Consider the following 16,948-nt stretch of genomic DNA (forward strand, 5'->3'; position numbering starts at 1 on the left):
TATAAACGGCCCAGAATCTGGTTGGCAATAGGAGTCCTTTGGAGGTTGTGATCAGGGAAATGGTATGCTCCAAGCTGTGTTCTAGAGCCTAACACCCTGGTCCAGATAAAGATAGCATCACTTGTAGAGGGATGATGTCAGGAAGGATGGAGATAAGGAAATGCATGAGAAAAATCTACCAATTATATAACCAGATTGAATTTCCTCTTACTTCTCATGAAATGAATAGCTTTATAGGAAACCACTTTCTGGCTGGTCAAAAATTGGTTTTTACTTCCAATTAGATATCTGGAATTAGCTTATGCAAAATCAATGAAGAACCACTGTATAATGCATCTTCATTTGTTTACAGATGGCCAATACTCCATGGAGAAAGAAGGGAAGCAAAAGGAAAGAGACATACAAGGAGAGAATTCATCTGTATCAAGGATGGTTCTTGCTGCTGAAGAGAACAGGCCCTCAGATGGATCAGTCACCCCAGCAAGTGATGTAGGGGAGAAAGGCTTGACTTGGTAGGGTCTGGGTTCCATTTCCCCATTTCCAGCTCCAGGTAATCTCTTTATTCTTGGGGAAATTCTAGGTTAACTTCTCTGATATGCTGCTCAGTTTCTTCATCTATGTGATGGAAGAACGAGACTTACCTTGTAAGGTTTCGTGTAAAATGCTCTCCACCAAGACTGACCCATAGGTAAGTGGCTGATGAATGGTCTCTAAAGCTGCTGCAATTATTGTTGGTCCTCACTTACTTCTCTCATCACATCACCTCCCACTTTGCTGAACACCAGGCACACATGCCAAGCTCCTTTGCCTTAGATTCTTTGCATTTGCTGTGCCCTTTGTCTGACATCGTATTTCCCCTAGATCAACACATGACTGACTCCTCTTCAGCAATCTTGCCCCAGGTCACAGGGGACTGACCTCCTTGAAGCTTTGTTTGACTACCCCAGGTAATGTACACACCCCTGCCTCACCCTTATTTTTGTTGTTGTTGTTGTTCTTTATAGCACTTGTGTGTATCTAAACTTGTCTAATTCATGTGTGCAGGTCTCCTTGTTTGTTTTCTGGTTCCCAATAAAGGAGCAGGGACTTTATCAGTATTGTTTATGAATGGACCTCTGGCAACAGACCCTGGCACATAGTAGGTGTTTAAAAAAATCTGTTTCTGTAAACACGGTAGTGCTACTGACAGCATTAAACTATGTAACACATAGAAATCACCTAGTACATAGTGAGTACTGAATCTATGTTAGCTCTTCCCCCTTGCACTGGTCCAGAGAATGGCTGCTCCAAAGTGAATAAACACAATTTGGAAGGAAACAAGAAAGGAGACAGTTGTCCAAGTCTAGGTTAGTTGCCTAAGTTAACTTCTGACGTCTAGCTCTCCGCCTTGACACAGCAGGTACGTCATAGGGTGTGAAGGCTTAGGTTGTCATTCTAGGTGGGAGCTTCAGGAGATGGGGTGTTTTCTGTGTGCAGGAAGAGGTTTTGTAAATAAGCGGACAGCTGTGATTCTGAGGAAAGTCATCACGAGAACTAGCTCACAGGGGTCTTATGAATGCTTTAGAAAAATTGAGGAGGAGGGAAAACCAAGCACCAACACAGACTTTTAGTGGAGAGTTCCTGGTCCAGCTGCTTAGGGTTTTTGACTCTCAAGAAGGCTCTTTCCAGAGATGGATTATAATGAGCAGAAAGACCCAGATCTACCTGTTCTCCGACCTACTCTGACCTATTGCCATGGAGTTCCAGGTAAATTTGTGTACGAAGAAAGGATTCTAATTTAAAAACCTAATTCTTGTCTACCCCCTGTATTTTATATGTGAGATGATGGTGGCTCCAAGGATTAAACAGAAGACTTGGGGTGAGTACTGTGCCCCTGACTGCTGATGGGGGTCTTTCCATTGGCCCATACTCAGAAGAGCTGGGGCCTGGATTTCATTGACACATACTCTAGGCCTAATAACCCAGGAGCTCCAGGGGAAGAGAGCTGTACTCCAGAATCCTGAGTGGTTCATGACATCAAAAAAGGAGGCTCATTCTTAATCACCTCAATCCAAGACCTCTGGTCATACAGTACAGCTGTCACGCTGCCTTGAATTGCTCCTATGGTATGTGCCCTGAGTGTGACTGGGCTGGATCCTTCTCCATCCTCTGCTTGTGGGATGACCGTGTAAAAGAGGTCAGTCCTAGCACTTGAGGCCGAGCAATATGGCAGGCAGACAGACAGACAGACAGACAGACAGGGAGAATCACATTATCAAGGGGCCCTGGACTTCTGTCTTAACCTTGAGGAGAGAACTTGATACAGAGACAGAAAATTCTCCAGCTTCAAATGCCCAACGCTTCCACGGGATGAATGGGTTGGGCTACAGAGGTTACCAAGAAGCTCTTCAGAACTGAGGTACGTAATTGACTTTGGCATTTTATTGTGTATTCAAAATTCTGTCAATAGTTTTAAGACTTAAGATTTCCCTCCATATATGTTTTATATAAACATGTACAGACTGTACAAATATAAACATGTGTAACTTATCAACGTTTATCAATAAATAGAGAGAATTTATCAATGAAAAAAACCAAATCCATGTAGGCTCCTGTTTTTCCCAGAACACATTCTTGGGAATGGCATCAAAAAGTGGATCATTATAAAGCCAAAGGTGTTCTCCACAGAAACGAGTTAGAATCAGGGTTCCTAGTACTTCAAAGCTTTAGCTCCAGACAAATCATAGGCATAACTAACAATTTCATAAAAGCAAAAATACTACATCATTAAAATTTATAGTCCATTGAAGTTATATAATTAAGCTCCACATTCTCTATAACAGGCAGACATGTATTTTATACATTGATTTCCTAAGGGAACTCTGCCCTAGAAACTGTATGAGTGGCCCCACTTGTAATTCTGCTTTACTAAAAACGTAAACAAAATTAAGGTGCTAGCTAAATAACATTAAACCATAATTAATAATCATTTACACAGACTGATTAGAAAACAATCTTAAAATTATCTCATTCAGCATCTTAGTAGACTATATAACAGTCTTATCAGCTGGTAATTTATAGTCTGGTCCATGTTTGAGGGTTCTTTTCACAGTATTTACATATATATAAATATGAAGAAAGAGAGAGAGAATTTATGGGGTGGGGATAATTTCAACGACCTGTCTTTTTTCTCCAATAAATGTTTTCATGGCAAAAAGGCATCTGAATTTATTCTATGTGACACTGAAGTTACATGAAAAATTTGTTTTTAGTTCCCATCTCTCTCCACCCATTCCTTTACTTTGAGAACAACAAAATCTCTTCAAATGAGAGTTTCTGTGATGTATAAATTGCAGTGATGGTGTGTATTGGGTAACCGAGAGTGACCAAACGTCGAGGGAGTGAATTTGGAAGAACTGACCCCCAAAAGATGCTGTCTTGGTACTGGTTTTTTTAACATAGAAAGTTCACTCACTAAATCGGTTCACTCCTTCATTAAGAAATTTTTAGTCCTTGAGAGCCCAGGAGCATCCAAAGTCATTCAAAGTCATAATAAACAAATAGAATAGCATTTTATGATTTACGTAATGGGTCACAAAAATTATCTTATTTATCTCCACAATAACTTTGTTGACAGATTCCAAAGAAGTCAGGAGAGATTGTTTCCGAGACCAGAGAGGTCCAGCATCACACAGTAAGTCAGCAGCTGATTCAGTGCCTGTGCTGCTTCTCTGCTGCACCCGTCCTTACTACGTGTTCATGGAGGCGGTAGACGGTGTGTAGCAACCAGACAGACAGTGTGGGTCTCACTGCCAGGTTCAGGGCCTTGGGACTCAAAACCTTGCTGCTCTTTCTTTTGTATTAGAGAAGAACCATCCTCAAAAAGGCGGTTGCCTCCTAAGTCCCAATCTAGAATTGGCAGAGGAATAATGACCTGGAAAAGCAAAGACGATTGGTCCAGGCAGAGTCACTGTGAAAGTCAGGACTTAAATAAACTTTCTTCACATATGATGAGAATAGGTCCCCAGATGAATCTGCTCCACTGATCGGTGAGATCCCCAGCCTACACCAGGAGCATTTCAACGTGGCACAGTATTTCTAAATGGCATTCAAGAATTTCAAGTCACTTTTCTTGTTAGAGGCTTTTTCCCTTCCCTAAGGCATGGACTTTCTTCCCAGAAAAATTGTAAGCCTTTGCAGAACACAGAATTTTTATTTTATTGATTGATTGATTGATTGATTGCATTTGGATGGTTTTGAGGCAATCTTCTCTTCCTCATTCCAAAGTCTCTTTCCAGTCTGGTGCAATTCCAGAACTAAAGGTAACATCAATGGAAATGAAAACAGACTTCTTCAGCAGCAGGAACGAGGACAGTATGATAAAGTCCTGAGATTCTATCAAATCACAACCAAGACCAAAGCTGAAACCTCATACAGCTCTGGGATGTGGCAGCATTTACCGCCCTAGGACCTTCACTCTGGGGCAGGTGGCAAGAGCCATGAACTCAGCTTTGAATGAAGGACCTTCAGGTAAACCTGAAGGGCAAAGCTGGCAAGGTCAAGGGTCTACAAGGCCCAAATGAGACAGCTAGTTCCTTTGGAACAAAGTCAAAAGGCAGGCAGGCCATGCCTTTTTGAGGTAGCTGACGGCTGTAGCAGCATCCTGTTGTCATAGAAACGGAGAGAATCTGAGTGATCTCCTGGTCCAAACTGCAGTTGACAGATGCAGAAAGTGAGGTCAAGGAATGGAAGGGCATGGGTCCCGATCTCATAGCGTGTTAGGAGCGGAGCCAGGGCTGGAATTCATGTCCTCTGACTTCAAGTGAAGCAATGTCTTCTAATCCACAGCACTGCTTGGTCCTGCCTCCTCCACTGGGGAAACTGCAGTGAGAGACAAGTCTTGGTGGTGTGAGCCTCCAACAGGCCTCTCCTCTGGGACCAACATGGCCAGATTCAAGGTTATAAATTGGTACCATGGGCTTTGCCACAAACTCATGGGAAAGATTCCAAAGTCTTTTAGTAAATGCTATGATGCCACTGGCCCTGCCCAAGGCTCCTTAGGACAAGGTCTGTTCTAGGAAGACGAGTGTCTCAGAGCAGAAGGTCCTGAGGCCCCAGGACTAGCAGGGGAGCTGTCTGTCTTTGGCTTCCCTCCAGGGTTGCCGCAGAAGCTGTTTTCTCCTGAAGGATCTTTGCCCGGTTTCTTCCATGGTGAATAAATGGAGCATGTCCTGAAAGCACTGACATGGACACAAGCAAGAGCAAGTGGAACTCTGTGACTGACACAGGGGCTGACCAGGAGGATGCACATTTGGACCCAGACTCCTGGAGGAAAGTGCATTAGTATCTGGCACAGAGCAGGACAGAGATGAGCCAGAGAGTCGTTTGAACATGGCTGTGACAGACGTGAACAAGCAAGAGATGTGTGCTTTTTGACCAAGACAGGCACAGGGAGGATGTGTTCTGACAGTGTCTGTGAGCAGGCACAGCAAAGAAGGAATATTCGGAGACATCTATGACTGAGATAGGACACGGTGACTGATCATGTTTGGAACACGAGCGAGACAAAGCAGGCACAGTAAGGGGACTTATCAGAGGGAACAGAGAGCGTGCAGCAAGGGCAAGATGCCAGGAAGAGGGAGCGCCGGGAAATGAAAAGATCCCTTCAAGGAGGATCCCTGGAGGAGAGCCCCCAGGGAACAAGGGGGCTGTCCTGTCCCCTGACTCCCTCAAGTGCCACTTGCTGGAATCCTGGAGGAAAAGCCCAATGGACGTGAAGGGACTGCACCAACAGACGAGATGCTGGATGAAGAGAATACCAGATGCAGTCACACACAAGCAGCAGCTTAGACCTGGCCTCTCCCAGAGGGATGGCTGTCTTCCGGGTCACTGCCCCAGGGGCCTAAGTGTCTCTGGGATGAGCAGCCACCAAAGGAGAAGTTGCTGGGGGGTGGTACTGACTCTCCCACTGGCCACCACACTCCACTGCATCCCTAGAGAGGGGAGAAGATCATAGAACCTCAGAGTTGGAATGAAATGTCACATGTGGTCTGATGAAAGAGCCCACCCACTGCAGGAAAGCCCCTCATGCCATGCAGATGGGTGGTTGTTTAGCCCCGGCTTAGGAATCTCCGCTGACCAGCCAGGCTATATTATTTTTGAGCAACTTTAGTTATCAGAAAGAGCTTCTTAATGTGCAGCCCAAATCAGCCTTCCTACAGCTTCTACCCAGTGGAACTGCTATGCCCTCCAGGCCCACTCAAAATTCTTCCCTCCACTAATTATGTCCTCCAAGTTTTCTCTTCTCCAGGTTACACATTCCTGTTGTCTTTACTAGTTCATTACATATTATGTTTTCTAGATTATTGCCACAATGGGCACTGTCTTCAACACAATTCTTATTGTGATTATCTCTCTCGAAATACAGTACCAGAAAAGAGCCCAAGTGTATATAGTGAGCCTCATTTATATCATGCTCTTTTCATCATCAATTTACTTCTATGAATGTGGTCAACATTAAGTTCATTTCTGACAGTGGTAATACGATATAGGCTTATATGTTATGTAAGCGGGCTGCCAACTTCTATCTTTTTGAAACAAACAGATGTCAGCTCCTCTCGTTCTTTATTACATTGGTGCATTTGTTTTGTTTTATTTTATTTTGAGCCAAAATACAGGGCACTACACTTGTCTTAGTTAAATTTCATTTTACTGGTTTGGTATCACTTTAGTCAATTTAGATCATTCTAAAGCGTAACAACTTCAGCATTCAAGGTAGGATTATTTAGCACCCTTGCCAAGGAGAGGAGTTGTGAAGAATGGAAAACGGACCAGCTTCTCACTCCATGGAGGACTCACAATCAGCTTCCTCTCAGTGGGGGCTTGAGAATAATGACAGGGTGTTCCTGCGCCCCAGAAGGCCTGGGTCAGCCTCACTTGACACTATTGTACTAAACTAATTGTTGTTAACAGTTTGATGTCAACTGCCTTTTAGGTCTTCATTCAAGATACAAAGTCATAGTGCGATATGTTGCACCCTAAGAGACCTCGTTCCAGTGCAAAAAACCACACTCAGTGCACACAGTTATAACACTCACTGAGCCCCTTCCACTTTCAACCACAAGGCGGCCCTACTAACTCAGCGATGTGAACAGTACACCAGAAGACAGAGACCTGGGTTCTAATGCTCTTTTAGCCTCCATCCATACGTGCTTCAGTGACTTAGTCCCCTTCCTGTGCCTCACTTTCCCCGTTTGTTAAACGAGGAGGATTATCTATAAGATCTTTTGCAGCTCTGACATTCTGGTTCTATGAGTAGCAGTAATGGTGGGTGACAAACACAGACCTTCTGACTGGGCACCAGCTGTGTGTGGGACTGTTCTCCAAAGCTGTGGGTAATTGCTTCAAATTTGGCTTTTAATATTCTATTGTTAGTATCTGATACTTTACATTCTGTGTGGAGGGAAAAGGTTTCGCTGGAAACACAGGGAGAATCATTTTTGGATTTGTATTAAAGAATTTGAAAGACCTCAATTTCTGAATCTGTGAAATTACATGGCAAAGCTGTTAAGTGTATCTGGATAGGATAGGATAGCGAGGGGCTGAGATGACACAACTTAAAATGCAGTGAGATCACAACTGTCTCTCCTTAAACATATGCTTGATCAGAAATATTGGCAGAGCCACTTAAAATCCCTGATGCAAAACATCATTGAAAAAGAATCTCTGATATTTTTAACAGATGAGTTTTTTTGAATGCTGTTTCTTGTTTTAATAGTTTTAGTAAAATCCTCTACAATTTATGGAGCATTTCTGTAACATTTCCCACATTTAATCTTCAATGGAAATCTATAAGGAAGTAGGATACAGAGCATTATTTCAAATAATACTCTGTCAATGTAGATGCAATGTAGGGGCATGGATTGACTGACAGGTAACAGCGGATACAGTGCTATGAATCAGGCATTCTGCCTCCCAAATCAGGAATTCTATCCACCGGGAAACATGGAAATCATTTCTGTGATGGGTAGAGTTTTATAGTGAAGTTTAGTATAAATGGTTGATGAAATAGACTTACAATTACTTTCATTCCAGAAGAAGGAGGAAGAGGAAGAGGAGAAGGAAGAGGAGGAAAAGAGACAAAGGATCACTAGCTAAGTCATCTTTCACAAAATTGTTCAGAGATTGTGCATCAGAATTACCTTAGGTACCCGCAGCAAATACAGATTCACGAGATCCACACCACACCACACTTTCAACAGTGAGAGATGAGAGGGCAGGGGTAGGGCAAGTAAAGTAGAAATCTGCATTTTAAAAAAGTGCTCCTACATGATTCTTACGCACACAGGATTATGAGTCCCTGAAGACGTATATTCTACTCACACCTGAGGCAGAGCTTAGCACTAGAGACATAGGGAGCAGTGAAGAGAAAGTCCAAGTGAGTGGGAAGGGCCAGAGCTAGCAGTGTGAGGCATTCAGTGATTATGCACAAGTGATAGGAGTAAAAGCATTGAAATACGTGCAAACAATCCCTTTTAGCAAAGTGGACCTGGAGTATTTGTTGGCTTCCATGACACTGATGATGAAGAAATGAGAAAAGACTTGGTGATGAACCATGAAAAGGAGGTGGCAAAAAATGTACAGAGATGCACAAAGCAATAATTTTTAAGGTGCTTTCCATGTGATGGGAAAAAAAAAAAAAGCCAGATTGCTTGGGTACAATTAGCTGATAAAAACTAACTGAACTGTTTCTAAATAGCGAGCACATACTTGTATTAACGTTATCAGTAAGTTCAAAGATTCAAAAGGTGATGACCTAGGCCAATTTCTTCACTTGTCTTTAGATCACTATCAACCAGAACATATTGACTCTGGAAGATGCAGTATTTCCCAAACATGGAATATGTTCCATTGGTGATATGCCAAACAATGGAATACAGTATTAAGTCATTTTAATCACGGTGAGGAGATTCAATACTTCTTTTAGTCATTCTGCTTATTTTAAAGAGAAAGACTCAGTTTGGCCCCACTCTGGCTTTAAGTCTCTAATTCTTAAAAGAATAGAGAGCAGGCTTTTGACTCAGAGCACTTGGCAAGCAATGGGATCAAGTTAAAGTTTGATAATAATTCATGCAAGTAATAACAATTTGTCTTCTTTTCTTTTCATTGATTTATTTTAAAAATCATCTTCTTTATATGGGTTTGCATTTAAGGTCTTGATATAGAGTTTCCTCTACAAATAGATTTATTCAGATTAAAAATGTATTTAAAGACAAATAGTAAATAAATAATAGCATGGGTAGAATGCTGACATGGGTGAAAATTGTGAAAATAGTAGACAAATTACAAAAACCTCTATTAGGTAGATGAGAAAACTGAACTGCAGGGAGCATAGTGTCTTGGAAGGGACATAAAGTACCACATCCTCAGGGTGGAAACTCTGGGATCTTAGGCCAGCACTCATTCTATTATTTTGTGCTACTTACAGAAAGGACCTTAAAGAGTTGAATTTGTAGTTTGGGATGCCTAATCTTGTAGGCTGAACAAACTGTATTCCCAGGGGCCCTTTAATTCCATCACCAGCCTCAGATATACCCATGTTTCAACATGCCAAAGTGCAAGATCAAATCAGTAGGTATGGCTTATTTTAATCCCAATGCACCTCTGTTTCTCATAGTTACACATACATGTAACTAAAGTCAAACCAGTTTCCTTGTGAGACTTTTTTCCATTGTCTACCACAGTTCCTAAATGACAAATGAAAGATTGGAACTTTGAATCTTTGGAGGCTCAGACTGCCTGCTTTTTCTGCTGAACTATTTCGATATGACAGAATCTAAAAATACGTAGGGGAAAACACCTTAAAAGTATGGATCCGTAATAAAACAGACAATATTTACTGAGTATTTAATATGTGCCACTAACTGTGCTAAGCTAATCATGGATTATCTCCTATAATTTTCACCACAATCCTATCACAAAAGTTTTAATATTTACAGGCTCTAGTTGAGTGGAATGAGGACTAGTAACTTGCCTACGTCAAACATGTAGGGAGAGGTGGAGCCACAATCCAAACCAGGCAATCCAATTCAGTCTCACTGCACCAGCATCACTAAATGTGCACATTCACAAACAGGCATCCTTGACTCTTAAGACACTGCAGGTAGGAAAATGTCCTGCTCTTGAGAAGCTGCCCAGATGAGCAGAGGGTGTGTTGGGTGCATAAAAGTACTTAAGATCCCACAGGATGAGCTGAGCCTCCAAGAAAAAGAGAAGCAGGTGGTATGAGAGCCCAGAAGAGGAAGTGATTAGCTTGGAGGCTGAGGGAGCAGGGATCAGGAGAGTTTAAAGAGCCCATATTGGAACCTTATGTGGTGCCTCAAGGAATAAGCAGGCTTGTGCCAGGCAAGAAAGTGAGAAAGAGTATTTGAGGCAGCAGAAGTAATCCAGAGACTAGAGAATTAACTATTTATTTAAGGAAAAATGATCAATTTAGCATGCTTATTGCATAGGGAGTTAGGTTGGAGGGAAGTTGAGGGAAATGAGTTGGAAAACCAGATTGGGTCAGGCAAGAAGACATACCCTTCACTATTTGCCCATTGCAAGTCACACTATATTGCTCAAGGTTATTCTATCATAGCTCAATCCAGCTGGCATTTACAGTTTAAAATCCCACATGCCTGAATGGCTTTTCCATCCTCTTGAACAATACATATGAAATAGCTTCTCTCTCTATGGTTATGTTATACACATAGTCCCAAAGGAAAACATTATAATGTGAAACCCTGCCAGTGTCTTGCCTTGGATAATAAGCTACACTGCAGTGGGAGTAGAGACAGACAACTAACTACCAGATAAGTTGGTTGGGGTATTTGAACAAATCACTTCTGAAGCCCTTCCCATGTCTACAAATCAAAAGTTCTGCATTATTTCAAGAGTTTCCAACTAATTAGCAAGGAGCACAGCTTCATGGTTAATGGCAAGGAGCATAGCTTAGTGGTTAACAACCAGGGCTCTGAAATCAGATGAACATGTGTTAGAATCTTGGCCCTACCACTCAACAGTTATAGGACATTAGCCAAGTTATTTAATCTCTCTGAGTCTCAATTTCCCCATCAGGAAAATGGGGATAATACTTGCTCCCATGATTATATTAAGGATTCAATAAGATGACATAGGTAATGAATGCACTTAGCTCAGTGCTGAGCATATAAAGCCAGTGCTCAGGAAATGGTAGATGCTAAGAATGATGATAATGAAGATGGTGATGTCTGGACAAGGAAACCAAATTATTTGTAGGCAATTCCTTATTATACATGACAATCATACACACACACACACACTCCTTTCCCTAAAGTCAGAAACTCACAGCAGGCAATGCCAATTCACAAACAGGATAAAAATTACATTATACCAGCCAGCAAGGGAAATAAAAGTCTGAAAAGAATAAAAGGAATATGAGCAGGCACCAAATATATTTGTTTGTCAGGTTTATCAAAATATAGATTTACTCATTTCTTAGAGAATAAAAAGTTCCCCGAGAACAATTCTAGCTGTGAAATGTTTCAAAGAATCCTGCTAAAAATAACCTAAAATAGCCATGTGAATGAGAAAAGACAATTCAGAAATCACTTAGTGAAAAGCAAATTCTTGGCTCTCTGGTCGAATATAAACCAGAGCACACTCATGTTTGTTTCTATAACTAGAAGCCATCCATTGGGTTTCCTTGCTCAAAGGTGAGAGATGACTTCACACACTTCTTGTAGGACAGCAGCTAGAACTTTCTCCCTCGTTTCCTTCTCCACAATTCCCCAATCCCTGCAGTTGAAGTAATTTTCCCTCTCCTTCTGAACTTACAGCTCAGGACCTATCCCATCCCTTATGAGGAGGATATTATGGTGACTTTGACACCAAACCACTTCCCCTCAGACCTGTTCTGACAATGAACCAGTGTTCCAGAAACAGGAGCCTTGTCTTCCCGACCTGTGTTCTGCCCTTTCGCCTACTAAGAGGATGATTATGACAGGGAGAACACAATTTACCAGTAACTTATTCCAGGCACTATATGTACAGTGTATCACACCAGCCTCAGAACAGTCTCATGAGGCAAGAACCACCTTTACTCCCACTTTTGCACAGGAAGAAATCAAGGCACTGAGAGGTCAAGTAACTTGCCCAGGATCACACAGCTTCAAAGTGGCAGGACCTGAATTCAGACCAAGGTCCATCAAATGCCAAGTTCTATGCTTTCAGCCATAACCCTGCACTGATTCAGCAGTGCTCTCATTTCCCCTAGGTTGGGGTGCTGCTTTGTTACTTCCAGAGCCTAAAGTCCTGGTCCTAACGGTGCCCACGTGAAAAAGGAAGAACATGAAAAACAGATTGAAGGCACATTTCTTCATAGGATAGGTCTCCTTCTCCCTACAAATCTTTAAACAGTAATTCTTTTCATATTAAAGCCTCAAACAATATAAACTTATCCTGATGCATAGATATGACAATATTTTTCTCAAACATAATCTCATGTATCAAATCAGCTGTTTACCACGGAGCACTTACAGAGCCTAGGAATGGATTTCTTCCTTAAGTGTGTCTAAATTTCCCACTGGACAGATTACTAGAAGAATCATAAAGGGAAAGAGGATGGCCCCCCTGCAATTGACAATATCACCTCTGGTACATCTCTTCCCACTGGTAACCTTTCCAGAAGGTCTCCACCTTCAACCAAACAAAATGCTACACCAGCTGAAGTAGGTTTTTCTCTTTTGTATTTAACTGAACTGTGGGAGGACTTCTGTGGTTCTATATTTCACACAATCACAAAGGAAGTGCCTGAGAACGTCTCCTTCAACCTCCCACCTCTTTCTTGGCCATGCTGACTAAAAATCAGTCAATGCTTCTAGGGACCCATGGTCAATCAACACTTCTAAGTGACTGGTGATCATCCAATTTTCTCTTTCTACTTTATTAGGAATATCTTAGTAAAAGGGTCCGTTCCATTTTCTGCTAAAATAAATATTCTTAAAACTTCAATACTTTGTACCCACCTCTCTCGGGACCTTGCAGAATAAACTGGATCCTTCTTTCCCATAACAGTCCTCAGTTATATTAAAAGCAAGGCTTATGATCTGAATTTTCTTCAGGTCCTAACCTCAGCATCCCCCATTCTTTATGTTCTTCATATGTCATGAATTCTGCAAAGAAAGCCATGATGTTTATATTCTCCTGGAGACACTCTAGTTTGCTGACACCCAGAATAAGATGAAACTTTTACTACTTCTATGGGTCAGGGTTGGGCATCATTACTCTGTGGACTAAGCACACATTTACACAGGGGTATGGTTTTCTGGTGGGTCTCTTAGTGTGCTTTGGAGGCAATTCCTTCCTGAACAGCTGCTCTGACTAAATTGGGATGGCTGCATCCCTGCCAAGTACACGCTGTAAAGGAACAAGCTCAGAGAGTCTGCCTCATGGAAAGGGCTTATCTGCAAGGTTACCGCCGGCACTCGAACCACGGACATTCAGGGCACTTCCTCTCAGAAACAATTGCCTTCTGTGGGTTTTTTCCCACCCCCTTGTCTTGTCTTGGGAGTAGATGTGGATTAAGAGGAGCCAAAGGATGCAGGAGCTGCACTGAAGTGCGCAGATAAAAGCACATATAATTCCTGGCATTGTTCAAAGACCTCTCCTGCAGTGGTAAGGAGGTGCTTTGTTGCAAAGCTCAGAGGATTAGTTTAAAGCAGAGTTTCTCAATCTCTGCACTGTTTTGAAATTTGGAACCAGACAATCCTTTGAGAGGGAGAGGATGGGTGTCCCATGCATTCTAAGATGTTTAGTAGCATCTCTGGCCTCTATCCGCTGGATGCCAGTAGCATCCACCAGCTGTGAAAACCTAAAATGCCTCCAGACATTGCCAAATATGCCCTGGTAAACAAAACTGTCCCCAGTTGAGACCTATCACTGTAAATCCACCCTCTCTGTAGTTTAAGACATGGAGCTAGCCTAAACTTGAAGCACCATCAACTTTAACTTTCTTGTTCTATTGGTGCTGAGAAAAATGATAATGATCCCTAAGGGATTAGAAGACAGGCTTCCTGCTCTTTCTAGTGCACCAGTGGTTCTCAGTCCTGCTGTACAGTAGAGCTCCTAAAACATACACATTTCTGGTCCCCAACTATACCAATTAAAATAGAATCTCTACACATGGAACCTGGGAGCTCCCAGATGACTCCACTGTGTAACCAGGGTCAAGGCATCACACTGCCTCCATCCTTGACCTCTGATAAACCACCTTGAGCACCTCTGGAGCTGGGTGTGGTTTGTGGTTTGTCCTGCAGGGTGGTATGCACAGTGGGGACCAATCTCAGGGGGCTGGTACCCAGACCCTGAACACTCTAAGAATAAGAGCACCCGCAGAGCAAAGGGGGAGAGAAATACACACAGAATGTGCCCAACTTGTTTAACACGGTTAACATTTTATGTAGGGTCAGAAAAATGCCTGCAGGTAATTTAAAAGCCAGAAGGCATATTCAAAATAACAGACCCAACTGTTCAGCACAGGGCATGATGTACCCAGGAAACAAATCTTGTCTCATACTGCTGAAACAATTATTTATAAACAGTGTGATTAATTTAATTTCATTCATTTCTGGCTTTTCTTCTAGCAGAGGGACATTCCTTGTTTAAGGAGCAGTGTTTAGAACATAGAACTTTCTGCTGACTCATTTCTTAAGAAATGCTTTATCAGGAAGCTGAGAAAATAACTGGAGACGTCATTTGCTTTAACCAAGATATGAACAATGTTCTATCCACAAGTATAATAACAACACAGCAGCTTCTGTTCATGAAGCACTTTCTGTGTGACAGGAACTGGGCTCAGCTCTGCACACATGTTATCGTGTTTAACCTTAACAGAAGCCTTAGAAGATGGGTTCTAATACTATCCACACTATACAGGTGAGGAAACAGAGCCCTAGAGATGTTTGGTCATTGTTAAAGATTATATTGGTGGTAAACGACAGATCTTGGACAAGATGGACGCCCACGTGTGCCTGACTGGAGCCCCTGCAGCCATTAGGCTGCACTGGGTGCAATGCCCCTCTGGTTACACACCAAAGTTCACCTTCCTCCGAGCCAAAGGCGGGAACTTTTCCTTGACAACACGTCTCCGTAGAAGGGATAATGTTTATGCTTCAGTACTTTGGCCCAGAAGTGGGCATCCTAGAAGGCAGCCTATGCCACCTGATTACTAAACTTCTGCAAGTACATTCTGCAAACAGCACCAGCTTTTCTAACCCTGAGTATTTGATGAGGCAAGTGGAGCTCTTCTGATGTTATTCTCACTGCTTTCCTGGTGTGATCTCAACAAGAACACTATTTTGTGAGAGCTGCTCAATGCTGGGATCAGGGCAGGACTGGGGACAGCTTCGTGATTGTGTGACCAGAGCAGTCATCACAAGGGAATCTAGACTTTGGTGTGAAGTTCTGCTTGCTCTCATCTCGAAATCCTTGATAACTTCATCTTTGAACTTGTGAAGCCTGAGGGACAATGGAGCAGGCATGTGAGCAGAGGCAGTATGCACAGTATGTGTGTTCACCATAGTTCTTTGCTGCCCATGACATTAGTGATGTTCTGGAAACACAGAATTCTGGGGTAACATCAGAATCTCAATACGTAAAGAGTTTAACAAGACTCAAAGCAAATACAATGTAAACACATAGTGTATGTGAAGCATTTTCCTTTCTTCTATCGTCTGTCAGCAGCTTCTGTAACATGCTTACCTTGTATTTGCTGAATCTTGCTGGATTCCCACAGATCATGGGTCCACTACAATTCTACATTCATGTTCCTATCTACACGTCTATGGCTGAGCAAGAGGGATTGCTGATGGCCCTAAGAGTCCATGTTTTCCAACTGAACTAGAACTTGCCAGATGCAGAAAGAAGGCAGTAATGTCTTAAAATAAAAGGAACTGTCAAGATATCCTATCATGTCTTTTCTCACTTGTGTCCTTCCCTGTATTACCCAAGCACTTACATTGAAAATACTGACACAGAAAGAAAAGATAAGGTAGACCAAATCATGGTTCTTTTTCCTTCTGTCCTTCTTTACTCCTCAGTAAACCGAAGGGAGAGTGTTAGAATGTGTGTGTATCAAGAAGTGAAATAAAAACAGTTGCATTAGTTTTGTGCACTGTCTGGTGAAAATAAAACACATAAGGACATCTGAACTACAAAATAGGATTTGTATAATTTGTGTAATTTTAGTGATTCCACATACAAGTTAAATGCTCTTATTTTTGCATTTAAAACTGTCATTGCACAATATAAAGATGAATGGTAAATTTTCTGCTAGTAATTTAAAATTGTATTTTGTTTTTCCAGTAGAGAAAAGGTAAATTGCAAACAGAATACATATAACAAGTTGAAAGACTACAGATGAACAAAAAAGGATTTACATTTTAATATCTTTTAAGGAAAATTGTTCCTGGCCTTTGAACCAGGGGCCCCACTTTTTCATTATGTGTCAGGGCTGCAAATTATGTAGCCAGCCCCAGAGGAGGCTGGGGAAGAGAAGGCAAGGTCACCACCATCCATCTTTGATTCATCCAGATTAAGTCTACTTTGGCTCAAAACAATGAGGTAAATGATGAATCCAATTGTAGCCTCCAAAGTTCAAGGTAAAGGCCAAAAAATGGCTTTTAAATGTCAAACAACTTTACAACATTAGCAGAAAACTTTGAGGATCCAAAGTAAATCAAACCTAAATTATTTTCTCATTCATGGTTAATCTTCCAATCCACTGTGTGAAAACCTTTATTTAAACGGCGAATTCTGGTGGGTTGAAATTAAAAGTTGGCAAGTGGCTTCACAGTGGAAAAACAACTAACTATTCCAGTTATGGAATTGACAATTTTTTTTTAAAGTGGTGAACATTTATTTGAGTAAATACAGTCCACAGGAACGACAG

The 16,948-nt window shown here is 41.9% G+C and overlaps 1 protein-coding gene across 2 annotated transcripts in view; it reads right to left on the reverse strand.

The window, feature by feature from the left end:
- Positions 1–16,948, reverse strand: part of HTR4 (5-hydroxytryptamine receptor 4) — a 371,144-nt gene that overhangs the window by 25,398 nt on the left and 328,798 nt on the right. Inside the window, exon 14 of one of the 2 annotated variants that reach the window (XM_010989465.3) lies at positions 2,400–5,972. The exons of the other annotated variant lie outside the window; for it this stretch is intronic. Coding sequence (XP_010987767.2) covers positions 5,882–5,972 — 91 coding nt within the window. The 3' untranslated portion in view covers positions 2,400–5,881. Of the gene's footprint in view, positions 1–2,399; positions 5,973–16,948 lie in introns of those variants that run through there. 2 annotated transcript variants of the gene reach the window in all.

This window comes from Camelus dromedarius, chromosome 3 (genome assembly GCF_036321535.1).
Source record: "Camelus dromedarius isolate mCamDro1 chromosome 3, mCamDro1.pat, whole genome shotgun sequence".
Classification (NCBI taxonomy): domain Eukaryota; kingdom Metazoa; phylum Chordata; class Mammalia; order Artiodactyla; family Camelidae; genus Camelus; species Camelus dromedarius.